The sequence below is a fragment of the Hirundo rustica genome, chromosome 23 (assembly GCF_015227805.2).
Source record: "Hirundo rustica isolate bHirRus1 chromosome 23, bHirRus1.pri.v3, whole genome shotgun sequence".
NCBI lineage: Eukaryota > Metazoa > Chordata > Aves > Passeriformes > Hirundinidae > Hirundo > Hirundo rustica.
The window spans coordinates 1609900-1637737 of NC_053472.1; the positions used below are offsets into that span (position 1 = coordinate 1609900).

A 27838-nucleotide genomic window follows, 5' to 3' on the forward strand; every position below is an offset into this window, starting at 1 on the left:
CTCCCCCAAACCCAGTAGGAAACAGGTCCTGGCTAGAGACAAGTTATTTATACACAGAGAACAAATTATGAAGTTTATTTCATATAAATTATGTCTTTTAGCAGACAGCATTCAATTTATTGCACTATAGCACATCTGCAATACAGAGCTACAAGACATTGTCAGAGAGGTTTGTATTATTCAGTGTAGCACTTCCAACCGGGATCAAGAGGCACTCGGAGGGGGGAGAAAGGGTGCAGGAAAGCAGCAAGCAGCCACCAGCAGAACCATTCTCTTCCAGTATTAATGTGGTTTGTTTTTTTTTCCTTTTTACTAGTATATAATGCCAAGACCAGCAGGCAGGAGCCAGGCAGGGCATGCTGCCTTCCTCCTCTGGACCTGGCTGCTGCAGCTCTCCAGCTCCTGCCCAAATCCATGGTGTCTAGGGACCCTGCTCCAAAATCCAGGTGAGGACAGATATGGGCAACTTTAAGGCAATTTAACATGTCCCCTCCAGCCCAGCACAGGCCATCACCTTTTTTTGGTTTATCAGCTTCAGTGGAGCTGCCACGAGCAGCAACATTAAGAGCCAGATCTAACGCTGCCCCTAAGCCCAAGTCCCTGTTGCCTCCTCCCTAAGCTGGTCTAAAAATCAAAAGCAGCTCAAAAAACAGCCTTCAAACCCACCAAAAAGCACAGCAGATCCTGGCACCGCCCACCCTCCCCGTGCAGCATGAACAATACAAAGCTCTGGATTCGGCCTCCCCGCAAGGGAGTCTGCATCACTGGACACAGAATGGAGGAACCCAGGGAAGGGCTTTTTCTGGATAAAAGGGGCTTTATCCAAAAGAAGTACTCCTCAAGCTGCTATTCCTCCATTCTGTTCTGCACTACACGGGAAAGACTAGTTGGTGACAGAGTAAAGCAGGTTCTTCTGGGACATCTGCACACGGCGATTTGGTGTTTAGGCCTTCATGAGCGCTGCGACCACGGCCTTGGCGTTAAGGCTTCTCAGATCACAGTAGGTTTGTCCGGTACCAACGAAAACGATGGGCTTGCTTGTGATGTAGGTCATGGAGATGGCGGCACCCACCTGCCAGGGACAAGCAGCACCATGAAATCCAGTGCTGCCGCTCAGGGAGTTCGTCATTCATTCATTCATTCATCCCCCACGTGTGGAAAGCAGACTGCTAAATCTGGGTTCAATGCCTCAAACACACAAAGGCAGTGCGGGAGTGCCCTGTGTTTGACAATTCCCGTCTCTCCCCTCCAGTCACTGTCAGGAAGCTCTCTGCAGCCCTCAGCAGCCTCCTTACCTTGTCATCGATGGTATCGAACTTGGTGAGGACGATCCCATCGATGAGCCGCGGTGTCTGGGCCATGGAGTGATCAGCCAGGGCCTTGTTGAACTTGACCTGAGGGAGAAAAAGAAGCCGAGAAATGCCCTTGCAGTGCCGCCACTGTCCAGTTCTCTGGCAAAACCTACAGAAAAGGGTTTTTCCTCTTCATCTCTCAGGAGCAAAGCCTCCACACTCACCAGCTGATCCACAGCCTCATTTCCCACCAGTGCTTCTCCAACAAACAGGACCAGGTCGGGAGCGTTGACAGCGATGAGCTTGGCCAGCGCGGTCATCAGGGGTGCGTTGTCCTGCATGCGTCCCGCCGTGTCCACCAGCACCACGTCAAAGCCCTGGTTCCGAGCTGGGGGAGCAGGGAGGCAGCGTGAAGGACGGCGCCGCGCCGGGAACGCGCCACCCGCCCCCGGCTCCGCGCGTACCGTAGGAGATGGCCTCCATGGCGATGCCCGCGGCGTCCTTGCCGTATCCCTTCTCGTAGAGCTGCACCATGGTGCGCCCGCCGTGGCTCTCCGGGGGATGCAGCGCGTTGAGGCGGCGCGTGTGGGTGCGCAGCTGCTCCACCGCTCCCGCGCGGAACGTGTCGCAGGCGGCAATAAGGACGCTGAAGCCGTTCTCGATGAGCCAGAACGAGATCTGCAGGTAGCAGCGGATCAGAAAAGCCCCTTAGTAGCTACACAGCCTGACGCCGTCACCCCTGTGGTCCAGGATCCTGTCCTACCTTGGCCAGGTTGGTGGACTTCCCGACACCGTTGACACCACAAAAGGTTACGACGTAGGGCCGGCGATGGCGCTGGGCATCCATGACATCGCGGAGCACGTCCACGCGGCGCTGGGGCTGCAGGATCTGCACCAGGGCCTCCTGCAGCGCCTGCTTCACCGTCGAGGTCACCGCTGGGAAATGGGCATGGAAACAGGACATGTCACGCACGGGGAATACTCCTGAGCTCCAAACCTCGTGCAGGATGATGCCACATGGACACTTACTGGTGAACGTTCCCATCACCTTGCCTTCCAGTTTCTTGGCTACAGATTCACAGAGCTGCACTGCAATCTCAGCTGCCACGTTTTTAGCTTTGAGGAAGATAGAGCAGGGAGTCAGTGCTGCTGAGAAGGTGACACACGTCCCACATCGGCATCAAGGGAAGGATGGAGTCAGTGTGCAGGATTCCCACCGGACCTGACTGCGACCTCCGTCCGGACCTGCACTCTCGAGGGCTCCTCAGGGGTGACACAGGAACCCACCACAGTTCTTGTGGGGAAGAATATCCCAAACCACGGGCACTACCCACACTGGGGCCCACCCAACAGAGCATATGGAACCACCACTAATCCCTCACACCAAGGATCCAGACATACCAATCAAGTGATCCTTCATCTTCTCCAGCACAGGGTCCATGTCATCTCTGGTCAAGCTCTTGGAACCCACCAGGCCCTTCAGCATGCCAAACATGCCCCCCAGGCCACCCTTCTTCACACTGTGGAGAAGCAGAAGAGTTACACTGAGGTTTGAGAGTGACCATCTGCAAAGGTCAGATGCAGAAGGGCCTGCCCTGAGTGGACAAACACATCAGTTTGTGCTTCCCGCATTACTGGTTAGACTAGAACAGGAGTTACGGGAGAGAAATCAAGACCCATGTGACAAGCAAGGGCTGTGGCAGCCTTTACCTGGGCTTTGAAGGGTTCTGGACAACTTTCTCCTCTTCAGCTTCATCATCACTCTCGTACTCCAGGTCATAGAGGCGGCCAGGCTCCCGATTTTTGTCCCCCAGTGCCTGCAAGGGAAAGAAGTGCCTTTATGGGCTGAGTGCTACAATCCTTGTTTCATGTTTCTTCGTGATCCCTTCTCATCCAGGCACAGAGACTGGGCTGGGTTCATAATGCCCAGAGGATGCACGACAGCAAATGGAGCCTGACTTTTCCTTACCATGTCAGGGTCAAACTCCTCCACAGGACAAGCCTCCGCGCTGCCGTTGGTAGCAGAGTTACTGTAATCGAGTACTTTGGCATTAGAGTTCCCCAGATCCCACACCCGGGGCTTCTTCCCCTTCTCCTTCTGTGCATCGGGCTTTGGAGATCTGGTGGAACAAAGACCAGAAACCTCGTGTTCAGTGGAGGGAAACAGCAGCCGTCACCTCCTTAGGAGATGTGAAAAATAAAGCCTGGATTTCCCAAAAAGGCAGAAACTGACCAATCCAATCTCCAGAGTTTATTTATCTGAACTTTAACCCTGTATGGAACCACTTCCCCTCAAGCCAGGTATCAATGCACTGCTGCTGTCTGCTCACTAAAGACAGGTCTGGACCTCTCCTAAGGTTTCTGGATCCCCAGTAAAGAAAATCAGGTTCTATTACCCCTCCAGGACCCCCAAGTGTCTTCTTCCAGTGTTTTCATCAAGGAGGGAAATCAGGCCCAGGAAAGTGAGGTCTGGCTTCCAGGGGTCACCCAAAGGATGAGAGATTCAGCCATGGCCTAGTTGTAATCACAGGCAGACTGACCATGCCCTCATCACCCACCTGGACTTCTCCCCAGCTTTCATGTGTCTCCTGAAGAATTCCTCCCGGTTCTTCTGCAGGATTTCATCCTTGGTCAGCTCCTCCTTGTCCCCTGCTGCTGAGAGCTGCTTGTCAGCTGCAGATGCTTTACTGGGCACTGCCACAGCTTCTGTTCCTGACAGGAAGAGCCCCAACACAAGCTCAGTCCAGCTCCAAGCGGATTGGAAAAGCACAGGCTGCAACATACTGCTCTGGAATATTTATTTCCCTCCCATTTATCTTCCCCATCAACTCACCATCCTTTTTGGAACCTTTGTTCTTCTTGTTCTTGACCTTCTCCTTTGGTTTCTCCCCTCGGGTTTCAATCATACACTTGACAGTCTTCTGGGATTTCAGAGACTGCTCAAACGTCTTCATTACCGTGGGAGCTCGGACTTTGCTGCTCTCCTCTGCATCCCTGCAGGGAGGTGACCCATTAGCCTGGATTTCAGCTCTTCCCCCGCTCCCATCTCTGCTCCAAACAGAAATTTAAGATAAAACCCAAGCTCTGTACCGGAGGAGGCGCATGAAGTCATCTTTAAAATCAAAAGTGCCATTTAGGAGGCCCAGGGCGCCTTTCTGCTGGAACTCGTTGCGGTACTTGTCTCGGAACTCCTTATGGACGTCATCTATCAACTTGTCCACATAGGTTAGAGTCAGGATCTTCTGGAAGCCCACCTGCCAAGGATCACGGCACACAGACACTGCACTTCCAGCTCATTCAACAGCAGCAAGCAAGCAAGAACGTCTCTGTTTGATTCAGAGTTCTTTAACTTGTGCAAGCTTCAGGCTGCACTTTCTCAGGCTTTTAAAATGGCCCCAAAAAGGTGAAAAACAGCCCAGAACTCTGCCTCAGCCGGTGACCCTAACACACACAGGCTGTCTCATGGCAAGAAAGACACACAGGGCAAGGGTAGAAAGCCTTTAGCTTATCTGTGGGTCAACAGGGAAGGTTGTATGGATTTATGCAGATAAGGTGCCAGGAGACCGAAAAGGAGAGCATTAAGTGCTCCGTAAAGTGAAAGGAATGACACATTTCTGGCTCTTTTTCAATAGAACTGGCCAAAGTGAAGTCTTACAAGGCTGCAGCTTCTATTTGAGGTTTAATTAGTTTTAATCCTGTTGCAGATGATTAAAATAAGCTGCTACTGCAGCAGCATTCAGCTGACAAACACTCATGTCCCCACTCTGGGGGAGCCTGGCTACACTGGGGTCACTGCTCAACATCCCCCTGAAACGCTCATCACAGCCCCTCACCCCCAAAATCCCAGAGACAGGGGAGCCAAACCAGTCTGGGAGCCGAGGCCCAGCCCTACGCAATGCAAACAGCTGTTTGCGAAAACCTCAGGACAACGGGAACTCTTCCCCCTCTTTTCTGAGGTAATCCCCTTCCTTCAGGTTTGGGGGCATGTGGGGGCTTGGAGGGACCCTCCTGCCACCCCAGGGGTGCCTGGGGAGTATCACTTACCACAAACACCAGCTCAAACTGGTTGTCCAGTTTGTACTTAAGTGTGAGGGCTTCATGGGTGAAGGAGCTGTTGCCACCTCTCTCCTGGGGGAGAGGAGCTGTCAGAACGGGGGTGCCAGCAGCACCCACCATCCCCTCATCCCTGTCACCCCTCTTTCCCAAAGCGGGCCAGCATCCCTTACACATGTCCCCACACGCCCCGGGCAGGTGGTCCCATGGGTGCCCCGTCCCAGGCAGTCTGTCTCCTCCCCGGGGTGACGGTCCCATCCACACCCCCAAATGGGTGACCCCACACCCGTCCCCACCCCAGAGCCGGTCGTGCCCGTGTGCCCCGCCCAACAGGTGGTCCCACCTGTGTGCCACCCCTCTCCTCTCCGTCCCCGGGTAGATGGGCCCATTCATATGTCCCCCCCGCGCCGTGCAGAGCCTCCCATCCACCTCCGCCCCTCAACGGGCTGATCCCATTCCCGGCTGATCCCATTCCCCCAGAGATGCTGGTGCCCGCATTTCCCTCCCCAGGCAGGTGCTCCCAGCCCCATTCCCCCGCCAGCTACGCGGGCTCACCCGATTTCCCTTCCCAGGTAGATGGTCCCATCCCCGCCTCCCCCGCCATGTCCGCGGTCCCGCCCCTTCCCCCTCCCCAGGCAGATGGCTCCCAGCGCCGCCCTCCCTCACGGCAGGTGGGCTCTCCCACTCCCCCCTCGCCAGGTACGTGACCCCCTACCCAACCCTCCTCCCCCCGGCAACCGATCCCGCCCGACCTGCAGGAGGACGGAGCGGATGAGGGCATTGACGGGGGCGGTGACGGCGGGCCCGCGCACGCCCTGGAAGCACCAGAGGACGAGGCCGCCCTTGCTGAAGATGGTGAAGAAGTCGAGCATGGCGGCGGCGCCGGGCCCGGCGGGGCGCACACGTCGCTCTGCCCCGCGCTTCCGGCGGAAGCCCCGCCCCCCCGCGCGCCATTGGCGGGACGGCGGCGGGGCGGGGGCGGGGCGGGGGCACGGGCCGGGGGCGGGGCCATGCTGCGGTTGGGGCACGCGCTGCGCGCGCCGGGAGTGAGGGGGTTGGGGGGGGGAACCCCGGGAAAGGCCCCGGGATGGGGAAAGACCCCGGGATTGGGAACCCCGGAACCGGGGGGGATCCCGGCAGGGGTCTCGGCTCGCCCCCTCCGCACCGCGGGACCGCGCAGCTCCGACTTCTTCCGCGGTGAGATCCGGAGGGGTCCCCGGGCACAGCGCCGGGGATTTGGGGGACGCGGGGAGAGGGGCGCGGGAAAAACGGAGGAGGCGTCGGGCGTCGAGTGAATTGGGGTATCCCAGGGAATGGAGGGATTGCTGGGGTGTGTGAGGATACAAGGCATGATCGGGATTGATGGGAATGGGAGTCCCAGGAATGGGGCTGGGGGTTACGGGCGTTTATGGGAGGGAGCCTGAGGGGCTTGGGGGAGATGACAGCGGGAGGGGCTCGGGCAGAATTGGGTGGCTGGTGGTCTCAGAAGGGAGCTGGGGGGTTCTAGGAGGCCCGGGGAGAACCGGAGGGGGGGTCCCAGTGGGAACCGGGGGTCCCAAGGGGGCACATCGCAGGGGGGGCCTTGGGTGATTCCCAAGAGCAGACCGGGAGGGGCTGGTGGGAATTCCAGGGGACCGGGGAGCGGTTCTGGTGGTTCACAGAGGGTCCGGGGGCGTTTTCCCCATAACCCAGGGGACCTGGGGGATTCGCGCAGAGGCCTGGGGAGGAGTCTGAGGAACCGGGGGGTATCCTGGGGATGTCCCAGACGGGGCTAGAGGGGTCCCAAGGGGGGCTGCCAGCTGTGCCCCCAGGCTCGGCAGCCCCCGTTCCACCGGCAGAGCTGGGGCAGACCCTGGAGCGCATGGCACAGACCCTGAGGGATCAGCTGCCGTCCTCGGGGAGCGGAGGGCAGGGCTGGATTCCCCCAGGGACCCACCCCGACCACCGGCCCCCCGACGAGGCCGATGTGGTGGTGGTGGGGGGCGGCGTGGTGGGCTGGTCCGTGGCGTACTGGCTGAAGGTGCTGGAGGGCCGGCGGCGGCACGGGATGAAGGTGCTCGTGGTGGAGCGGGACCCCATGGTGAGACACCCCCTCCCAGGGCAGGGTAGGGACTTGGGGACCCCCCTGAACCCCTTGTCTTTTGTCCTCCTTCAGTATTCCAGAGCCTCCACGGTGCTGTCGGCGGGGGGGATCCGGCAGCAGTTTTCCCTCCGGGAAAATATCCAAATGTCCCGTTTCTCTGCCAGCTTCCTCCGCGACATCAATGTACGTGGGGTTATATGGGAGGAGGGTATTTTGGGGAATCCAGCCCCACTTACTGTGGTCTCCCTGTCTCCTTACAGGAGCACCTTGGGGTGCCGAATGAGCCCCCCATCGACATCCAGTTCCAGCCCTCTGGATACCTGTTCCTCGCATCTCCCCAGAACGCTGCTGCCCTGGAGGCCACTGTCCAGCTCCAGAGGTGGGGGACCCACATGGGGCCCTCCTGGTGGGGAGGTTTCCGGGGCTGGGGGTCATCCTGACCCTCCTCCATATGCTGGCCATCCCAGGGATGAAGGAGCGCAGGTGACCTTGATGTCTCCCACTCAGCTGAAGACGAAATTCCCCTGGATAAACACGGAGGATGTGGCTGTGGCATCTTATGGTACGTGGGAGGATGGGAAAGGGCATGGAGACCCCCCTCAACATCCTTCCTCATCCTCCTGATGCATCCTTCATGCTGGCTTTATTACGGAAGGAGAGTTCCAGCCCCCCAAAGTGCGTGTATTAGGGGGGTCACACAGTAGTGCCCCCCCCTCCACCTTTCCTTGCCCAGGTCTGGAGGATGAAGGCTGGTTTGACCCCTGGACCCTCCTCAATGCTTTCCGGCGCAAAGCCACATCCCTGGGAGTCCAGAGCTGCTCCGGGGAGGTGCGAGGTGAGGGATGGGGGTACACAGCGAGGCTTGCCCCCTGCCACCCCCAGCACCCCCCACCTCACCCCAAAACCCTCCAGCTTTCGTCACCTCGACCAACTACCTGATGTCACCGGCACCGTTGTCTGCGCGCATCAAATACGTCCACGTGAGTGTGTGTGTGCCACCCCGCAGTCCCCAGAGGTGCCCGTGTCCCCCTCGTGCCCGTGACGCCGTGTCTGTGCCCTCCCAGGTCCACATGCCAGACAGCCTGGAGTACCAGCCGGTGGCCTGTGCCATCGTGGTCAATGCTGCGGGTGCCTGGGCTGGGAAGCTGCTGGAGGCGGATGGGCTGCCCAGGGTGCTGTGCCAGCCCGCGCTGCCCATCCAGCCCAGGAAGAGGTACTTGGGGGGGCTCACAGCAGGGGCAGCCTGGTAGCACCCCCTCTGTTGTGGGTCAGCTCCTGGGGTCAGAGTGGAGGCACATCCCAGCAACCCCTTCTTCAGTGGGGCGATGGCCTTGGTGCTGTTTTGGGGGGATACTTGAGCACCCACCACCCCTGTGTCATGGGGGAGCACCTCAGCACTTTTATTTTGAGGGGGTGTCATCCTGGCACCCTTCTGTCTGTGAGGGGGTGACAATGAACCCCTGGGTGCTATTTGGGGGGATCACAGAATGGGACATATGTCCTAGCACCCACCACCCTCCAACTTCTGGGGGGGATAGTGAGCTTCCTCAGTTTTTTATTTGGAGGTGGTGTCTTGCATCCTGGAGCTTCCATTATTCTGCAAGTGCCCTCAGCACCAGTGTCCCCATTATGTCCCCATTATGTCCCCATTATGTCCCCATACTCCCAATCCCAGTGACCCCATTATCCCCCTCAGTGTCACCTGTTGTCCCCCAGTGCCCTCAGCCCCAGTATCCACAGTATTCCCCCAGTATTCCCAGTATCCCTATTACTGCCCCAGTGCCCCCATTACCCTGCCAGTGCTCACAGCCCTATTCCCATTACTCCCACAGAACTTCGATTATCCCCCAGTGCCCACAGTCCCAGCCCCTGCAGCGTGCCTAGAAGTGACATGACCCCTCAGTGTTGCTTTTTGGAGGGGACAAACATCACATCCCAGCCCCACCGCACCATATTGGGGGGCAAGGGGAGCACCCCTCAGGCTCAATTTGGGGGTTCCCCAGGTATGTCTTCACCTGGCACTGCCCCGATGGTCCTGGCCTCTCCTGCCCCTTCCTCATCGACACCTCCGGTGCTTATTTCCGTCGGGACGGCTTCGCCGGGAATTACCTGGGCGGGATGAGCCCCTCCGAGGTGAGCCCGTGGGGTCCCCTCAGATCAGTCACCCCCCTGTTCTTTATCAGACTCCTCCAGTCTGTCCTTTTCCAGGAGGAAGAGCCGGATCCCAGCGATCTCTCGGTGGATCACAATTATTTCCAGGAGCAGATCTGGCCCCGGCTGGCTCGGCGAGTCCCAGCTTTCGAATCCCTGCGGGTCCAGGGGTCTTGGGCGGGATATTATGACTACAACACCTTTGACCAGAACGGGGTGCTGGGCCCGCACCCCCGCCTGGAAAATCTGTTTTTAGCTGCGGGTTTTAGCGGCCACGGGCTCCAACACGCGCCGGCCGCTGGCAGGGCCGTGGCCGAGCTGGTGATCAAGGGCCAGTATGAGACCCTGGATCTGCAGAGGCTGGGGTGGGACAGGCTGGTGAATGGGAAGCCGCTGGAGGAGCACAGCGTGATTTGATGGGTGCGGGGAGGGGGGAAACTGAGGCACCACCGTGGACCCCCTCCCCAGGCCAGGGGTTGTGTCCTGTAGCAATAAAAGGGATGGATGGATGATGAGCATGCCAAGAAATTAATGGGATCTCTACCTGCCATGCTCCCTCCATCAGTGCTACCAGTATCCTCCCCAGTACCCTCGGTTCCAATGTCCCCATTGATACATCCACAACTTCAGTGTCCCCATTATGCCCCATTCCCTCCCAGTATCCCCATTATGTCCCCACACCCGCAGTCCCAGTGTCCCCAGTATCCCACAATGTTACCTATTGCCTCCCCAAATTCCTCTTAGTTCCAGTGTCCTCACAGTCCCTCATGCCCCCAGTGCTCCCATAATTCCTCCAGTGTCCTCCAGTACTCCCATTACATTCCTATCCTCCACATCCTGTGTCCATGTTATTCCCCATGTCCCATGTTGTCCCCAGTGTCTCCATTAACACCCATTTCCCCCAATACTTCCATTATGATCCAGTGCCCTCAATATTCCCCCAGTGCCTCCAGCCCCAGTATCCTCAGTATCCCCAGTACTGTCCTGCAGTGTCCCCACCTCCAGTGCTCCCATTATCCCCAGTATCCCCTCAGTGCCTCCATTATCTGCCCCAGTGTCCCCAGTAACAGTATGCCCATTACCCCATCCAGTGCTCCTATTATCGTCCCAGTGCCCCCAGCCCCAGTATCCCTGCAGTGTTCCCAGTATCCCTGCAGTGCCCCCAGCCCCAACAGGCCCATTCCTCTTGGTATCCCCAGTATCCCCCAGTGTTCCCGGTATCCCTGCAGTGCCCCTGGCCCCAGTACGCCCATTCCCCTCAGTATCTCCCAGTGTTCCCGGTATCCCTGCAGTGCCCCTAGCCCCAATAGGCCCATTCCCCTTGGTATCCCCAGCATCCCCCAGTGTTCCCGGTATCCCTGCAGTGCCCCTGGCCCCAGTACGCCCATTCCCCCCAGTATCCCCCAGTGTTCCCAGTATCCCTGCAGTGCCCCCAGCCCCAATAGGCCCATTCCCCTCGGTATCCCCAGTATCCCCCAGTGTTCCCAGTATCCCTGCAGTGCCCCCAGCCCCAATAGGCCCATTCCCCTCGGTATCCCCAGTATCCTCCAGTGTTCCCGGTATCCCTGCAGTGCCCCCAGCTCCAATAGGCCCATTCCCCTCGGTATCCCCAGTGTCCCCCAGTGTTCCCAGTATCCCACCGTTACACCCCCGTTCCCTGGTCCCTTCCTCGTGCATTAGGCGCCCTCTGGCGGCGGGTAACAGCAGCGAGTGCCGTGGTGGTTGGCGCATGCGCACTGGAGACAGGGGGCGGTGTCGGGCGGCGGGCGTGGCCTGTGCGGTGGGCGTGTCCCGTGCGATTGGCCGGGCCGCGGCAGTGCGTGTGCGCGGTGCGCGCGGCGCATGCGCGGTGGGCGCGGCCGGGCCGTGTGAGCCGGGCCCGTCCCGCCGTGCGCCCCCGGCCCGGCCCCGGTGAGTGCGGGGGGACCGGGGGGGCCGGGGGGCGGCGCACGGAGAGACACTCGGGGGCCAGCGCCGGGAACCGCGGGCCTTCCGTGGAGAAACAAACCCCGAGGGGATTCTGGGCACTGCGGGGGCGGCCCTGAGGGCATTTGGGAACCGTCCCCTTTAAACACACTGTGTGGGGGGACTGTGGGGACAGCCCTGAGGTAAAGTACGGTTCCCCCCGAACTGCGGGGTCACTCAGACGAGAGGGTTCTGCCCCTCCCCGGCTGCCTGAGGGTCAGCGCCTCAGCTGTCAGGGCGTGCAGAACCCCAGGTCACCCCCTCAGCAGTGAGCGATTCCTGCGGGTGCCGTCCTCTTCAGGGTATTCCATGACTCGGGTTTTTAGGAGGAAGCTGCCTGTGATTAACTCGCTAATAAATCTGGAGGCTGGCTCTGGTTATGCAGCTTAGATCCCGGCAGGGTCTGACTCCGAATAACCAAAACAAACGCGTTTTTTAAATTATTTTTAATGGTTTGTATCCCACGGCTGCAGCAGCACCACTGACGTGCCGGGGTTTGTGACTCCAGCCTGCTCCAGAGCTGCTGGGACTCTGCCTGGGAGGAATGAGCCGTTTGCATCCTGGTGGGAAAGCACGAGTTTTGTTAGCTGCTGGTTGATTTTTTGCCTTGTTTCAGATGCTGGTTTTATTTCTCAGGTGATTTACAAGAGCTGTTCCTCTAACCCTGAGCTCGCTAGCGCTGTGATGTGAACAGGGTGGGTCCATTCCCTGGCCTGTTGCAGGATGGTTGTGCCCAATGGGAAGCCAGTGAGGGCCGGGAATACTGCTGGAAATCACCGGGGTGTGACTGAACTTGTAATTCCTGGTCAGCCCAACGTTTCCAGTTCTGCCATGGCCCCGTGTGTTCTCTCTCTGCAGGCTCCATCCGTTTCCCGTCTCTCCAGGATGAGAGAGGCTTGGGTCCGGCTCTCCCCCTCTCCCTGTAGTTGATAGTTTGGGAAGCAGAGGTGATGCTGGAGTCGAGATGGCCGACAGCGTGAGAATCTTCCTTCATGACCTCGTCAGGGTGAGGCTGCGGCTGCTGGGGTTGTTTCTGTGCGCTTTGGGAGCACCCTCCTTCCCATGGCATCAGGGAATTTGGAGGAAAAGGGTCTCCAGGGGTATTTGAACACTGTTGTGTGGTGTGGCTACAGCAAAGGGCTCAGTGTTTGCTGCTGAACCTCTGACAGACTTCCTTTGGGCACAAACTAATGAAAAGTCTCGATAATATTAATAATAATATTAATTATAAAAAGACAACGTGTAACACACAAAGTTTATAATATATTTTAATACAGACTGTATAATACTGTTTAAAATTTAATAATAATAATACTAACAACAACAATAGATTAATGTCTGTGACCACAGCAGCTCTGTCCCAGCAGTAAGGTCTCTGTCACCTCACTGCTCCCACCCTGTCTTCCACCATCCAGGGTTAAATACATGCTAAAAGCCACTCATGCTGTGACACGGAGCAATGGCTCATGCTCAGAAATAACTTGGTTTGGAAAACAGACTAGGGTTTGATCAAAACCCCGTGGCCACAACCTAAAAGCAGGTGTTGTGTCATTTCCCAGTGCTCCTACACCATCAGCTGGAAGGGCTGCCTGGTCAGGGCCCAGCTCTGCTGTTTCAGACAAGAATTTGGCACTGGAATTTATCCTTTTTGGTCAAGAACTCCATGAACCCAGCTGCCACCAGGGTGGTGACACCGTCCTGGCTCATGCTTATGATCTTCATTTTAAAGGGAAATTGTGATGACAACGGTTATGGGATCACCTGGAGCTGGAAATGATTGAACAGGATCCCAGAGTGCTTTGGGTTGGAACGGATCTTTAAGTCTTTCTCATTCCATGTCCCTGCCAAGGGCAGGGGCACCTTCCAGTATCCCAGGTTGTGCTCCAAGCCCCATCCAGCCTGGCCTTGGGCACTTCCAGGGATGCCACAACCTCTCTGGACAAGCCAAGTCCTCGGAGACAGCTCTGCAAATCTTCCAAACATGGAATAAGGGAAAGTTTCTGGGATGAGGACAGATGCTTTTACTTGTGAAGGAATGAGCATCAAACTCCTAACATACAGTCAGACTTTGCACATCTCAAATATTGGCATCATTCCATTTTATTAGCCTCAAAGAGCTGGCAGGGGATGAGGCCCTTCCTGCCAGACGAGGCTGGGAGAGATCCGACTGATTTTCTGCCAGGGTTTTAAATAGTGCAGATTGGAAGAGAAATTACACCTTTACAGAAAAAAATTACTGCTGGTCATGGAGGTGCTGGAATGTGCAGTGATTTAGGTCACTGGGCCATGGAAGAGAGGTGGTGTTGCTGCTCCAGGCCTTGGCTCCAGCTGAGCCCAAGCAGCCAGGGAGTGAGGCCAGGCACCAGGAGGGTTTGGCCTGGGTCAGCCACAGCCCATTGCTCCTCCCTCCTCATGTCCACAGGGAATTAAGGACTCCATCTGGGGCATCTGCACCATCTCCAAGCTGGACGCCCGGATCCAGCAGAAAAGGGAAGAGCAGAGGCGGAGGAGAGCCAACAGCGCGCTCGCCCAGCGGAGGTTTCACATGGAAGAGAAGAAGCAAGAGAAGTGAGTGTGGGGCGTGGCTGGTCAGAAACGGGGTAATTCCCTTCTCCTCTGGTAGTCAGAGCCAATAAATGGGAAACACATGGCATGAAACTCCCATTTTCCACTCCATAATGGAGCTGGAGCTGTTACCGTGAGATAAGAAATCAGACCTTTTATGTGGTTTGATAATCTGGCTGAATTACCTCTGAAACAACGTGGATTTATGAGTTTCTTTTCCTTGTGAATCCTCGTGCTGTCTCAGATCCATTGTTGTTGCTGGTAGCTGTGGGATCAGGGAAGAAACAGCAGCTTGGATCCAATGTCCATGTCAGGGCAGACTGAGTGTCTCTGTTCATCAGCCCTGCTGTGTTTTGTGGGGTTTGGAGCTGCAGAACTTAAGGGGTTCTGGAAATGTCAGAATTATCCCCCTGGAGGAGCAAACAGCATCTGTTCCCATGTCTGACTCCCAGACTGTGCCAGGATGTCTCTGCTGCCCTGATGGCACTGGGCTGGCACCTCACACAGTGGGTTTGGGCAGTAATGCACATTCTGAGACATATCTACCAATTATTGGGGGTGGCTGAAAGGTGAAAGAAAAGTCTCCCATGATCCCAATACTCCTCAAGGGTGTCTGCAGCTCCACATCTCAGCTGCCCCTGAAAAAAAGTATAATGTTTATATAAAAAGTATAATGTTTATATAAATAAACAGCTGGATTTTGCTAGTTTTCTTGATAGCAAAATTACTCTGGTGTCAAGAGCTGACTGGGAAAGTGCTGCAGAGACCCATGGAGCTGCTCTTGTGTGTCCAGAGACACCAGAACCACGCTGAGCTGAAACAGCCTCTTCCAAGACCAAAAAATGCCCAAAATTTCCTAATTTTATTGTGGCAAGAGTTTGGAGACAGCAAAGCCTGAGATCTCCAATATGTGCTTAAAAATCTGGAGGAGATCTTTGCTTTTCTTCTGTTTCAGTCCAGATTTCGGGAATTAATAAAGTTGAAAGAGTCTCCCTGATGTAAGTCTTGTAGAGATTGCATTGGCTGAGACGTGGTGTGGGTCTGTGCAGGGATTCCTTCCAGGATTTCTGTATTTGGATAAAATCAGGTGCACAATTGGTGTTGAGCTGGTTCTTGGTGACTTTTCCAAGGTGTCCAAAGCATGGGGCAGAAGCAGTTGGCACTCATGGGGGGACATTTGTCCAGGTGCTGGGACATTAACACGCCTCTCTCCTGCAGTGAACCCCGGATAGTGAGCCGGATATTTCAGTGTTGTGCCTGGAATGGAGGCGTCTTCTGGGTATGTGGAGATGTTTCTTATTTATTACGGTTTTTATTTTAAAACCCCTGTGAAAACCCATGTCCTGCTCCAGCCCTGACAGGCTGTGAGTGGTGAGCCATCAGCACGGCAGCAGGAATTGCTGGGAACCACCACGTTCCCATCCCAGTGCTGGATTTTAAGGGATTCACTAAGGGATACAGGACCACAGACTTATTCAAGAGACCCACATATGAAACCCAAGCTGCTTTTCCGGGTCTTTGAGACTGCTCTCCATCTGAATATTCAATTCCTGCCTTGCTGCAGTCTGGGATATTGTTTTGCCAATTGGATATTGACATATTAAAGACATTTCCTCATCTCTGAATTGCTGTGCCTGGTTCATAAGGCTGATCCTTAATGGAGCCAACACTTCATAAATCAAATAACCAAATAAATGGCTTCATTTTCTCATTACAGTGGTGCAGAGCACAAGGGATTGGCATGGAAATGTTGAAATGTTCAGCTGCAGGTTGCGGCTGTATTTAAACAGAAATCCTTATTCCTCTGTATCTGTGGATAGCTGGGGGAGGAGAGGCACATGTGCCTTTGGATCTGTAGCCAGATGCAGTGCCTCACTGAGAGCCCTTGTTTGTTTTTCCCTGCAGCTTAGTCTCTTCTTGTTCTACCGAGTGTTCATCCCCGTGCTCCAGTCGGTCACGGCGCAGATCATCGGTGGGTGCCTTTCCCCTTGGGCCTTTCCAGGGTGCTCCGCAGTCCATGGGATGAGTTTGGAGTCTCTGTCCCATTGAGCTGTTCCTCTTACCTCTGTCTCCTTGTGTTGTTTTCCTCTTCTTCCCAGTACCAACCAATCCCATCATCAATCACCAGTAGCAAACCAGGGGTGGATCACCCCACTGACAGCCTGTGCACATCAGGGATCCAGCCCGGGGGTGTTGCCATTTCAAACACAGTTGTCTGTGTGGTTTTGCATTTAAATAAAAATCAAGGGGGTGGAAATGTGCTTTTAAAGACATTTAGAGAGCTAGAGTCAGGAGAAACTCCCTGATGGCTGTGCCAGGAAGCATTTGGAGATTCCTCACCAGTTCCTCACATGTGTCTCTCCGTCTCTCTTCCGAAGGTGACCCTTCCTTACACGGTGACGTCTGGTCCTGGCTGGAGTTCATCCTCACCTCCATTTTCAGCGCTCTCTGGGTCCTGCCCCTCTTTGTGCTCAGTAAGGTGGTCAACGCCATCTGGTTTCAGGTAGGTGACAGGAACCTGGCCCTGCCTTGAGCTAACGGGGGGATTTCCCTCACTGGGTGGGACTGGATCAGTTGATGTGGGGGCACAAGATGAAAGCCCACCCTAAAACAGACTCAGGGCTTATTCCTGATGGGCGAAAGCAGCTCAGGAGCATCACTGTGGGTTCGATTCCCCTGAAGCCCCCATTGCTCTGGAGTTCCATTTGCCTCAAGCCCGTCTCTGCTGGCAGGACATCGCGGATCTGGCGTTCGAAGTGTCGGGCAGGAAGCCTCACCCCTTCCCCAGCGTCAGCAAAATCATCGCTGACATGTTGTTCAACCTCCTGTTGCAGGCGCTTTTCCTCATCCAGGTGAGACAAGCAACCGGCCCACCAGCTCAGGTGATGCCCTCCCCCAAATCCTGAACGTCCCCCTCTCAATGCGCTCCTTTCCTATGCCAGGGAATGATCGTGAGCCTGTTCCCCATCGACCTCATTGGGCAGCTGATCAGCCTCCTCCACATGTCGCTGCTCTACTCGCTCTACTGCTTCGAGTACCGCTGGTTTAACAAAGGTGAGGGAGGCTCCCTGCATGGAAAGGGGGAATTTACCTGGACTGGGCGTTTCTCTGCCGAAGGAGCGTCCAGCTGGGGTGTCAGAGGATGATCTTCCATCAGTTTTTATATGGAATGAAGGGATAATGTGAGCCAGCAGTGTACTCAGGTGGTAAGAAGGCCAGTGGTGCCTGGCCTGTACCAGCCCCGGTGTGGCCACAGCTCCAGGGCAGTGCTGGGCACTGGGGAGGCCTCAAGTGCTATGTCCAGTTTTGGGCCCCTCATGACAAGAAGGACATCGAGGTGCTGGAGCACATCCAGAGATGGGTACAGAGCTGGGGAAGAGTCTGGAGCAGCTGGGGGTGCTCAGCCTGGGGAAAAGGAGGCTCAGGGGGAACCTTGTGGCTTTGCAGCCAGGTTTTATGCAGGGCTCTGCTCCTGCATAAAAAGTGACAGGATGAGAGGACATGGCCTCAAGCTGTGCCAGGGAGGTTCAGAGTGGACATGAGGATGAATTTCTTCACTGACAGGGTGGTCAGGCATTGGAAGGGGCTGCCCAGGGGGTGGTGTAGTCCCCATCCCTGGAGCTGTTCAGGAGATGACTGGATGTGGCACTCAGTGGTCTGGTCTGTTGACAAGGTAGGGATTGGTCAAAGGAGGTGATTGGAGGTCTTTTCCAGCCTGAATGGTTCTGTGATTCTGTAGTGAGGGTGTCTCCTCCCCATGGGTTCATTTCCACGGGATTTTCCTCTTGGCAGGAATCGAAATGCACCAACGGTTGTCCAACATCGAGAGGAACTGGCCCTACTACTTTGGCTTCGGCTTGCCACTGGCATTTCTCACAGCCATGCAGTCCTCCTACATCATCAGGTGGGAAAGCCACTCTGGACCCTCCTCCTCCTGACACGCACTGGACCCACCAAGTGCCCCTTATTTTATTCTGTGTTTTCCCCTTGCAGCGGTTGCCTCTTTTCCATCCTTTTCCCTCTCTTCATCATCAGCGCCAACGAAGCCAGGACCCCCGGCAAAACCTAGTGAGTATCCTTCATTCCCACCCACTGATCCTCGTCCAACACCCCCAGTGCCCCCCAAACCCTGCGGGGGCGCTCCCGGCGCCGAGAGCTGATGGACTCTCTTCCCTTTCAGCCACTTCCAGCTCCGTCTCTTCTCCTTGGTGGTTTTCCTCAGCAACAGACTCTTTCACAAGACCGTTTACCTTCAGTCCGCCCTGAGCGGTGCTTCCTCCTCCCCCTCCTCCTCCTCTTCCTCCTCCTCCTCGCCCTCTCCTGCCAAACACGCGGCTGCTCCGGGGCACTGAGCTGCCCCCAGACCCCGGGGAGGGGGGGACACCCACGGGCTTCTCCACCCCCGATCTCCAGGGACAGGCAGGACCCAGCCTGACGAGGTGTCACTGTCAGTTCTGCATCTCCCCCTGGAATTTTTTTGGGGGGAAGATCCGGGTTTTTAACACCTTTGTGAGTTTCCAGGAGCCGGGTTGTGCCCTGCGCTTGTTTTATAGCGGACTCTTTTGTAACGCCTTTCCCGTGCCATCCCCCAGCCTCGGGCCGGTGGGTCGGAACCCGTCAGCCTGTTTTGCCGTCGTGTCCCTCCCGTGTCCCCTCGTGTCCCCCGTCCCCCTTCCCGCTCCCTCCATCTCCCCTAACTCAGGTCGTGGGAGGGGGGCGGGCATTTCTGGGAGCTCCCGCTGCCGTCGAGCACAGCGTCCCCCTTCCGTGCATGTACCGTTTCTGTCGGGTCGGGGAAGGAACCGCTGACGTTCAAAACCCCCTTTGGATATTTCGGGCCGGTTTATCAACTTTTCTCTAGTATTTTCACACTGAAACATTAAACGGAGAAACCACGATTCTCAGCCGTTCCGCGCCTGCCGCTGTCGTTCCTCGGGGCGGGGTTCCGGGGGCCGGGCTCCCCCCGCGCCCCGCAATGGTTCCGTCGGCCCACGTGGCCGGGCCGGCCCCGCTTCCGCCTCCGCCCACGTGACCGCGCCAGCCCCGCCAACCCGGACGGACACGTCACGGCTCCTTCCCCGCCGGCACCGCCCGCTTCCCGCTCCGCCAATCGGGAGGCGCCGTACGCCGCGCGCGCCGCCCCGCGCCCCATTGAGGGTTCGGCGCTTCGGCCAATGAGCGCGCCCGCTCCCGGAGTGACGTGCGCTTCGGCCAATGGGAGGCGGGCGGGGGCGGGGCGCGGGCTGGCGGCGGCGGCGGCAGGGCGGCTGCGCGGGGCGGATGGACGGGGCGGCGGGGCCGCGGTGAGGGACGGCACCGGCACCCGAGCGGGGCTGCGGGAGCTGCGGGTCCTCGGGCCTGGGGGTGGAGGGGTGCCCGGGTGTGTGGGGTCTGCGGAGTGAGGGGGCTGAGGGGTCATGGGGTGCCCGGGCCTTGGAGGGTGCCCCGGCGTGTGGGGAGAGGGAGCACGGGGGTTCGAGGAGTCCCCAGACGTGTGGGCTCAGACCCTGCGGCTGGAGCCTGGAGGTGCCCGCGGGGCGTGGGGGGCAGCGCGAGGGGTCGGGAGTGCTCTGTGACACTGGGAGTTCCTGGGGCTGAAGCCTACCCCCGAGGGCATCGGGGCACCCCAGGGCAGCGCCACTCGTGCCCGGAGGCATCTGCACTGTCCTCCATTATCCCGCGGGATCCAGGAAATGACCACCACACGGTATTTCTGTACCTGGCACTACCCAGCGTGTGCCAGTCGGTGTCACTTCAGGGCACGGGAAGGCTTTGCCAGGCCCAGTCTGTTTGGGTTTTAAATCTCAGCCTGTCTCAATGCATCCTGCCTGATGTTGTAGCTTAGAGACCTGAACTGCACATTTACCCAGCTGTGCTGGGACCCAGCCTGCCCGGAGCAGCGGGAGGGGTTTTCCTGACTGATTGGGCAAGAAACGATTTGAAGAAATCCGAGTTTTCAGGGCAGAAAGATGTTAAAGCTGTGATTCTTCAGTAAGAGTTTCACTTCCTTGGTGTGCAACTCCACGATTTCTGTGGCTTTTCTTCCTCGCAGGGAGTTTGGATTAAACAGCCACATTGTCTGGTGTGAGCGAAACCGATTTGTTCTATCTGCATTAACAAACTACTGGGATGTATATATTTGACATAAGTAATCCAAAGTGGGAGTAACCAGGAGCCATACAGATCTCCTGTGTGTGAGAAAAAGCACCCCTTTCTTGCATTCTCCGTGGATTGTATTTTTTGTGCATTGTTTGCAGGTGATGGTTAAACTACAGAGAGCATCCAGAGGGAAAGCAGGGGTTTTGCTCATGTTTACACTGGGGTTTTGTTCTGTGCACAGAGAAACAGGCACGTCCTCTGCCCCGGAGAAGTTCTGGGCTCGGTAAAGGAGGGAGAACCAGCCAGGATTTGGGGTGACAGCTCAGGTCAGGACAGGAGGTGAGGAGTTTGTGGGGGAGGCACAAGCACCTGGCAGGGATAAAGGCTGGGCCAGAGTCGGGGATTTAAACTCCAAAGGCTCATGAAGGCTTTAAAGACAACATGGTCTGAGTTCCTCTTTGATGTCTTCCTGATTGTGTCCAGGCCTTCAAGGATCCTCAGGCCCCGCATTTGATGTGAAAATGACCAAGCTGGGGTTTCTGCGGCTCTCCTATGAGAAACAGGACACGCTGCTCAAGCTCCTCATCCTGTCCATGGCAGCTGTCCTGTGTAAGTCTGTGCCCTCAGGGATGGCTCCTGGTGCAGGGAAACCAAGGGTAACTCGTGAGCTCTGTGTGCTCACTCTGCCCCTTCTCTGTGTTTGCAGCTTTCTCCACCAGACTTTTTTCTGTCTTAAGATTTGAAAGTGTCATCCATGAGTTTGACCCGTAAGTGTTTTCCTCTCCTTTCCTGGGGGCCTGTTGGGCTTTTTCTCTTCTGAAGCACATGGAAATCAGGCGACGGTGGCAGGCTGAAGTTAATCCCCATTGAGGATGTGGGATTTGGGGGACATGTTTTATCACAGCTTGGTTTTCTTCTTCCCCACCGAAATCTACCTGGTACCCAGGGCAATTCCTGCAACCCAGATCCAAGAATCACCTGCCATTGCTTTTCTCCTGGGAGTTGGTTATTCCTGACCTGGGCACAGCAGGAGAGAGAGCTCCTGGCACAGTTTTTGTCAGTGTCCCAAGCTTGTTGCTGATTGAATCAGTCCCAAGGGACACTGTCACCTTTGTCAACGCACTGTTGGGCCCACTGGGAGGAGAAATTAACCTTTGCAGCTGAGGTTTGGGGCAGTTGAGGGAAACTGGGCCAGTTCCCCGTGCGTGGAGCACAGGAGCAGCCCGCACAGTGCTGTCACACCTTGTCATCCTCACAGGTATTTCAACTACCGCACCACCCGCTTCCTGGCTGAGGAGGGCTTCTACAAATTCCACAACTGGTTTGATGACCGAGCATGGTACCCCCTGGGCAGGATCATCGGGGGAACCATTTACCCAGGTAAAGCTTTTGCCAAATGCACCCGATACAAGGGAAAATCAGGGTGGGCACTGCATCCAGGAGTGCCAGCTGGAACAGCTTGGGGATGCATCCCGAGCAGCAGCGAGTGTTTGGAGCACCCTGATAACGGTGTCGTTTCCATCCCCAGGCCTGATGATCACATCGGCAGCCATTTACCACGTGCTGCACTTCTTCCACATCACCATCGACATCCGTAACGTCTGCGTGTTCCTGGCTCCCCTCTTCTCCTCCTTCACCACCATTGTGACTTACCACCTCACCAAAGAGCTCAAGGTAGGGGGGCCAGCAGGGTGTGCCCCCAGGCTTTGGCTTTCCAGAGGAGCAGGAGGTGTTTTCCGTTCGGGAGAGCAGCTGGGTCAGGGATTTGGAGGTGACAGCCACGCTCCTCAAAACCCCGACCTTCTGGGAAGTGGGAGATCTGCTTGAGAGCTTTGCTTCCACATTCAATTTTTATTTCTTTGAGTAATAAAACCCCTTAACCCTGATGTCTTCCCCTGGCTGTTTTTCCCAGGATGCAGGGGCAGGACTCCTGGCGGCTGCCATGATCGCTGTTGTGCCTGGGTACATCTCTCGATCTGTTGCTGGCTCCTATGATAATGAAGGTGAGTTTGTCACCCTTTAAGGAGTGCTTGGTGCTGAAGATGCTGCAGGGCACAATAGAGGTGATCCTTGCTGGATTTGTGCTGTACAAACCCGACGCATCAGAGATCAGAGGTGGTTCTTGGCCATGCCATGGAGTAGAGGGAGTGTTTCCCAACTCTGGCAGCGAGTTTACTCTTTGTAAATCAAGAAGGGTTTTGTCACCTCCCCAAACTCTGCTTACAACTGGAGCCGCTGTGTTGTTGCCCTGTGCTTTTATCCCTGTTCCAGCAGTGACGCTGGGACTGGCAAAGGCAGCAATCTCACTGCCAGTGCCTGGGGCAGAGGAGGATCCAGGTTCCTGTGCTGTAGCTGGGCTCTTGGGGGCTGTGTAGGAGTTATTCCAGCTGGTGTGGCTGGAAGAAGCCACGTGAGCTATTAGACACAAACTCCACAGTGTTTCAGTCTAGAAAGGCTCTTCCCAGGCCTGGCTCTTTGTGTGATGGAGCAGCAAAAGCACGTACAAATCTGTCTTTAATGGCTTGAGTGCTCTGCCGTGCCCCAGGGATGACGTTAACGGCTCCGGGTCCTTCCACAGGTATCGCCATATTCTGCATGCTCTTGACCTACTACATGTGGATCAAGGCCGTCAAAACTGGCTCCATCTATTGGGCAGCCATGTGTGCCCTCGCCTATTTCTACATGGTGAGTGTCCCTTCTCCCAGCTCTGGGGTGAACCTGACTCTGAGATTCCTCTGGATGCATTCTCCAGGTGTGGAGTTTCCACCACGGTGTGCTGTTCCTGTGTCTGTGTGTCCAGAGAGCTAGAGCCTCTATGGAGGTGGAAATGGAATGGGTCCTTTCTTCCCAAAACTAGCGGGTTTTGTGTGAGGTGTTCTTAGTAGCGTTGAAAAATCCGTGATTCTGGCAGCTGGGGTGTGGAGGATGCCCTAAGATAGAGCAGATCCCAGCTGGTATTGCTACTGTGTGAAGATCCTGTGATCCCAGCAAAGCTAAAGCTCTGTGTTTCACCTCAGCTCTGCAGCTGTTCAGTCCTGGAACTTGTGGGTGTGTGTCTGCTTTGTGTCCTGGCAGGTCTCCTCGTGGGGCGGCTACGTCTTCCTGATCAACCTCATCCCCCTGCACGTCCTGGTGCTGATGCTCACCGGGCGCTTCTCCCACAGGATCTACGTAGCCTACTGCACAGTCTACTGCTTGGGAACCATCCTCTCCATGCAGATCTCCTTCGTTGGCTTCCAGGTGGGCACCAGGAGGGTTTGCAGACTCAGGGATGGGTTGTAGCAGAGCAGCAGCGCGCTGGCACCTGCTTTTACTTCTTGTCTTCATCACTGAGGTTATAAGTGGGTGCTGACTCCTTGTTCCAGGTTCCATTGTGCTGATTCCTTGCCACCTTTGGCACAATGAGCCTTTGGCTGTGCTGGATGACTTTCAGAGCTCCTAATCTTACCAGCGCTGGTTGTCTTTTAAAATCTCTTTGGTTTTGGTGAAGGAAACACTCATGCCATGTTGTGTCTCGGTATGGCAGGAAACAGGCCTGCTCAGCTCATGTTTTCAAGAGAATCCGGTTAATTTTCCATATGGATTCTTATCAGAATCAAAGCAGATGGAAAAGGACTCGTGCCAGCTGTGCCAGTCAGAGGGAGGGAACATTTGATCATTTTCCTGTGACTGGCACAGATTGTGCCGAGCAGGGATTTGTGTAAAAAGCCGTCTCCATGTCTGACCGTGCTCTGCCTCACTCCCAGCCTGTCCTCTCCTCGGAGCACATGGCTGCCCTTGGAGTCTTTGGCTTGTGCCAGATCCATGCCTTCGTGGACTACCTCCGGAGCAAGCTGAACCCACAGCAGTTCGAAATCCTCTTCAGGAGCGTCATTTCCCTGGTCGGCTTCGTCCTCCTCTCCGTCGGGGCCGTGCTGATGCTCACAGGTAGCCCCAGGCCGTGGCCATTCCAAGGGTGTTTCACCCTCTTTCCTTGCTTCCAAAGGCATGGAATTTGTCCATCCTAGCTCTGTGTCACTGTGGTGCCAGTGCCCGTGAGTCCCTTCGAAGGGGGAGGTTGGGACCTGCCCAGATTTGTGCATTAACAAAAAATATTTAAGCAGCAGCCCTTAGAAGGGAGGGGCAGAGACTCTGGGGACACCAGGCTGGTGCTGCAGATACTGACTGTTGCTCTGTAGCAGCAAAGAGATGCTAAAAAAAAGATTGGGCAGGGAGTTTTTTAGAGTGAAATTGCATTGTATTTCCTTTCTAAAATGGCAGGTTTGAGTAATAGAGATTCTAAACGAGGTCTGGGATCACCCATTCAGCCTCACACGTGCTTCCCTGGGAGAGTGCTGTCAACATTGCCCGTTACTTTGCTGGATCCAAAGAGGTTTTGTTTTCTCCACTATCCTAGGGAAAATCTCCCCATGGACGGGGCGTTTCTATTCCCTGCTGGACCCTTCCTATGCCAAGAACAACATCCCCATCATCGCCTCTGTCTCTGAGCACCAGCCCACCACTTGGTCCTCCTACTACTTCGACCTGCAGCTCCTTGTTTTCATGTTCCCAGGTGAGTCACCGGACCCTGAGTCAGTCACCAGAGGGTTTTCCTGCCTCTTCTGGCTCTGCCCAGCCTGCTGGGGAACACTGTGTCCCTCTGTGTCCTCCTTTGTCTCTCAGTGCCTGGTTTTATTTCATCTCTGAGCTGAACCTGACCCTTTTTTCTCCCCCCTCACAGTTGGTCTCTACTACTGCTTCAGCAACCTCTCAGATGCCCGTATCTTCATCATCATGTACGGCGTGACCAGCATGTACTTCTCAGCTGTCATGGTGAGGGCTGCGGGTGCACCACCGAGTGATCATAACAATTTAGTTTGTGTTTCAGAACCTAGTGATGATTCTTTCATCCTGAGGGCTTTTCTCCCTTCCATAAACGTGGTTTTGTTTTGCCCATCTCTGCAGTGAGGGAAGGTGAAGTTGCAAAACTCAGTGGTTTGGGTGTTACTCGTGTCCCTGTGGCCTGGTCAGTGTTCCTGAGCTCCCAGAGCTGAGCTCCCAGTGCAGGCTCAAACAAATTCTCCGGGCTTTCAAGCAGGGACTGGTGACAAACAGTTGCTGATGAGCCCATTTCCACTCTTCCTGCGGCACACTGAACACTAAATATGGTTGAGTTCTGGTGTGGAGGCAGCTACCAATCCTTGCTTCCACCTAAGATTGCTGAAGTGACCTCGATTTCCCATGTGGGCCAATTTTGAGCATTTCAGGGCATTTCCCTCGAGGGTGTCTGGGATGGTGGCAGCTCCTCACATAAAGAAACAGCCACAGGTTTATCCTGAGGCTGATATATCCGCTGAATTTGAGGTGCTGGATTAGAAATGGCATCCAATTCCTTCTTCTCTTGGATTTCTGCTGGATTCCTTCTCCGACAGTTCTGCTGTTGCCATAGGTGCGTCTCATGCTGGTGCTGGCTCCGGTGATGTGCATCCTGTCCGGCATCGGGGTCTCTCAGGTGTTGTCCACCTACATGAAGAACCTGGATATCAGCCGGCCAGACAAGAAGAGCAAAAAGCAGCAAGACTCCACCTACCCCATTAAAAACGAGGTGAGCACCAGGCCGGCTCGGGAAGACGCCTGCTCCTGATGGGCTGAGTGCGGGAGGCCGTCGGCCCCGTCCCTCCGGTGCCGAGACCCTGGGTTGTTCCCGCAGGTTGCCAGCGGCATGATCCTGGTCATGGCGTTCTTCCTGATCACCTACACCTTCCACTCCACCTGGGTCACCAGCGAGGCCTATTCCTCCCCCTCCATCGTTCTCTCTGCCCGCGGCGGCGACGGCAGCAGGATCATCTTCGATGACTTCCGAGAAGCTTATTACTGGCTGCGGCACAACACGCCGGAGGTACGGGGGGCTGGGGCCTTGGGCGCCCGGCGCTGCCCGCTGAGGAGCTGACGCACGGCCGGTGTTTGGTGCAGGATGCCAAGGTGATGTCCTGGTGGGACTACGGCTACCAGATCACTGCCATGGCCAACCGGACCATCCTGGTGGACAACAACACCTGGAACAACACGCACATCTCCCGCGTCGGCCAGGTGAGTCCCTCCCTCCTTCCCCCGCTGCCCTGGCCAGCCTTTGTGGGCACCACGTCAGCGCCGGCTGACACCACGTCTGCCCCAGGCCATGGCATCGACGGAGGAGAAAGCCTACGAGATCATGAGGGAGCTGGACGTCAGCTACGTGCTGGTCATCTTTGGCGGCCTCACCGGGTACTCGTCGGACGGTAAGGTCCCGCTGTGAGCCGGGTCAGACCCAGCCAGCAGCGCTGGTGGCAGAGTCCCACCTCCAGCTGGGGCTGTGGAGTGAAAACAGGGCTGGAATGCTCCTCTCTGGAGCTGCACGTGCCTTTGGAGCTCTCCCTCAACCTTGCTTTTGGCCCCACCATGTCACCTGAACCCTCCCTCCTGGCCCACCAGCTCAACTTGACTCCTCATTCTTTTAGCTCATCCCAACTTCTTGTTCTTTCACCCCCTTGCTCTTTGCCTCTCAGCTCAACCCCAGCCCTCATTCTCTGCCCCCCAACTCTCTGCCTTGCAGATATCAACAAGTTCCTGTGGATGGTGCGGATCGGGGGCAGCACGGACACGGGGCGCCACATCAAGGAGCACGACTATTACACCCCCACCGGGGAGTTCCGAGTCGACCGCGAGGGCTCCCCGGTGCTGCTCAACTGCCTCATGTACAAGATGTGCTACTACCGCTTCGGCCAGGTCTACACCGAGGCCAGTGAGTCCCTGAGTCCCCCCGGGCCGTGGTGCTGCTGCTGGGGGGCCCTGCTGCGCCCTGACATCTCTGGGGCGCCGTGCAGCAGCGCTGCCTGTCCTTTGTCCTCCCTTAGAGCGACCGCCAGGCTACGACCGGGTGAGGAACGCCGAAATCGGCAACAAGGACTTTGAGCTGGACGTGCTGGAGGAGGCGTACACCACAGAGCACTGGCTGGTCCGAATATACAAGGTGCGGCTCCAGAACGAGCAGGGACCTGCCTAATTCGGGGGGGAAAACCATGGGATTCTACCTAATGAACCTTCTTTTACTGCCCAGGTGAAAGATTTGGACAACCGTGGGTTGTCAAGGACGTAGAGGAGCCGGCGCCGGCCGTGCCGGACAGCGCACTGACCCAGCCTTGGCCTGTGCAGCAGAGATTTGGGGGTTTGGTGGGGTTTCGAGGGGGGCTGTTTCGGGTTTGTTTTATACCGTTTGTAAGCGCAGGCAGCGGCGGGAGGACCCTGCCTGCCCCGTCCTGCCGGGAGTGATTTTTATATACGCACGGAGCCGTCGCCGAATCAGGAGCTGGCGGCTCTCACCGGGGCTGATTGACCAGGAATTGTGACACAATACAGAGAAATAAAAATAAATTTGGTGGGCTTTTCCCCGAATTCTCTCAGAGGGGCGTTTGGGGCCGTTTCGCTGCTTTTAATCGATTTGAATGGCAGTAGAGGCGGGGGGCGTGGCCTGGCAGGGGGCGGTGTCTCGGTGGGGGCGTGGCCCGGGCGGGTGGGGGGCGTGGCCTGTGCTGTGCGGGGGGCGTGGCCCGGGCCATGCGCGCGCAGGGCGGGGCGGGGCGCGCGGCTCTGGCGGGAAAAGGCGGCGTGGCCG

The 27838-nt window shown here is 56.4% G+C and overlaps 4 protein-coding genes across 5 annotated transcripts; 3 read left to right on the forward strand and 1 right to left on the reverse strand.

Annotated features, from left to right (window-relative positions):
- Positions 1 to 43: 43 nt before the first annotated feature.
- On the reverse strand, positions 44 to 6267 carry SRPRA (SRP receptor subunit alpha). The gene is made up of 14 exons (XM_040085073.2): positions 6098 to 6267; positions 5337 to 5420; positions 4383 to 4546; positions 4126 to 4286; positions 3851 to 4004; positions 3262 to 3412; positions 3003 to 3109; positions 2694 to 2812; positions 2322 to 2408; positions 2056 to 2228; positions 1757 to 1970; positions 1517 to 1680; positions 1296 to 1394; positions 44 to 1072 (listed from the first exon to the last, which is right to left on the reverse strand). Exons 1-14 carry the CDS (start codon positions 6215 to 6217, stop codon positions 944 to 946), a joined length of 1926 nt encoding a protein of 641 aa, XP_039941007.1. The 5' UTR covers positions 6218 to 6267; the 3' UTR covers positions 44 to 943.
- A 145-nt stretch (positions 6268 to 6412) lies between these two features.
- On the forward strand, positions 6413 to 10132 carry FOXRED1 (FAD dependent oxidoreductase domain containing 1). Its single transcript, XM_040085049.2, has 10 exons — positions 6413 to 6542; positions 7184 to 7425; positions 7501 to 7611; positions 7689 to 7807; positions 7896 to 7990; positions 8162 to 8263; positions 8341 to 8408; positions 8493 to 8641; positions 9432 to 9561; positions 9637 to 10132. Exons 2-10 carry the CDS (start codon positions 7207 to 7209, stop codon positions 9994 to 9996), a joined length of 1353 nt encoding a protein of 450 aa, XP_039940983.1. The 5' UTR covers positions 6413 to 6542; positions 7184 to 7206; the 3' UTR covers positions 9997 to 10132.
- Positions 10133 to 11419: 1287 nt separating this feature from the next.
- On the forward strand, positions 11420 to 19013 carry EI24 (EI24 autophagy associated transmembrane protein). 2 transcript variants are annotated; one of them, XM_040085245.2, is made up of 11 exons: positions 11420 to 11490; positions 12403 to 12550; positions 13967 to 14112; positions 15328 to 15388; positions 16015 to 16081; positions 16488 to 16612; positions 16842 to 16961; positions 17052 to 17163; positions 17902 to 18013; positions 18103 to 18177; positions 18290 to 19013. In XM_040085245.2, the coding sequence occupies exons 2-11, from the start codon at positions 12509 to 12511 to the stop codon at positions 18459 to 18461; spliced, it is 1032 nt and encodes a 343-aa protein (XP_039941179.1). In that variant the 5' UTR covers positions 11420 to 11490; positions 12403 to 12508; the 3' UTR covers positions 18462 to 19013. The 2 variants fall into 2 exon arrangements, with proteins under 2 accessions (XP_039941179.1, XP_039941180.1); XM_040085246.2 differs by lacking the exon at positions 11420 to 11490 and adding an exon at positions 11557 to 11687.
- Positions 19014 to 19356: 343 nt separating this feature from the next.
- STT3A (STT3 oligosaccharyltransferase complex catalytic subunit A) lies at positions 19357 to 27618 on the forward strand. The gene is made up of 19 exons (XM_040085185.1): positions 19357 to 19412; positions 20450 to 20547; positions 20692 to 20817; positions 20915 to 20975; positions 21467 to 21588; positions 21737 to 21882; positions 22121 to 22211; positions 22787 to 22893; positions 23284 to 23448; positions 23955 to 24135; positions 24605 to 24760; positions 24929 to 25020; positions 25637 to 25792; positions 25898 to 26086; positions 26161 to 26277; positions 26363 to 26465; positions 26780 to 26968; positions 27081 to 27196; positions 27284 to 27618. Exons 3-19 carry the CDS (start codon positions 20730 to 20732, stop codon positions 27320 to 27322), a joined length of 2118 nt encoding a protein of 705 aa, XP_039941119.1. The 5' UTR covers positions 19357 to 19412; positions 20450 to 20547; positions 20692 to 20729; the 3' UTR covers positions 27323 to 27618.
- The last annotated feature ends 220 nt before the right edge of the window (positions 27619 to 27838 follow it).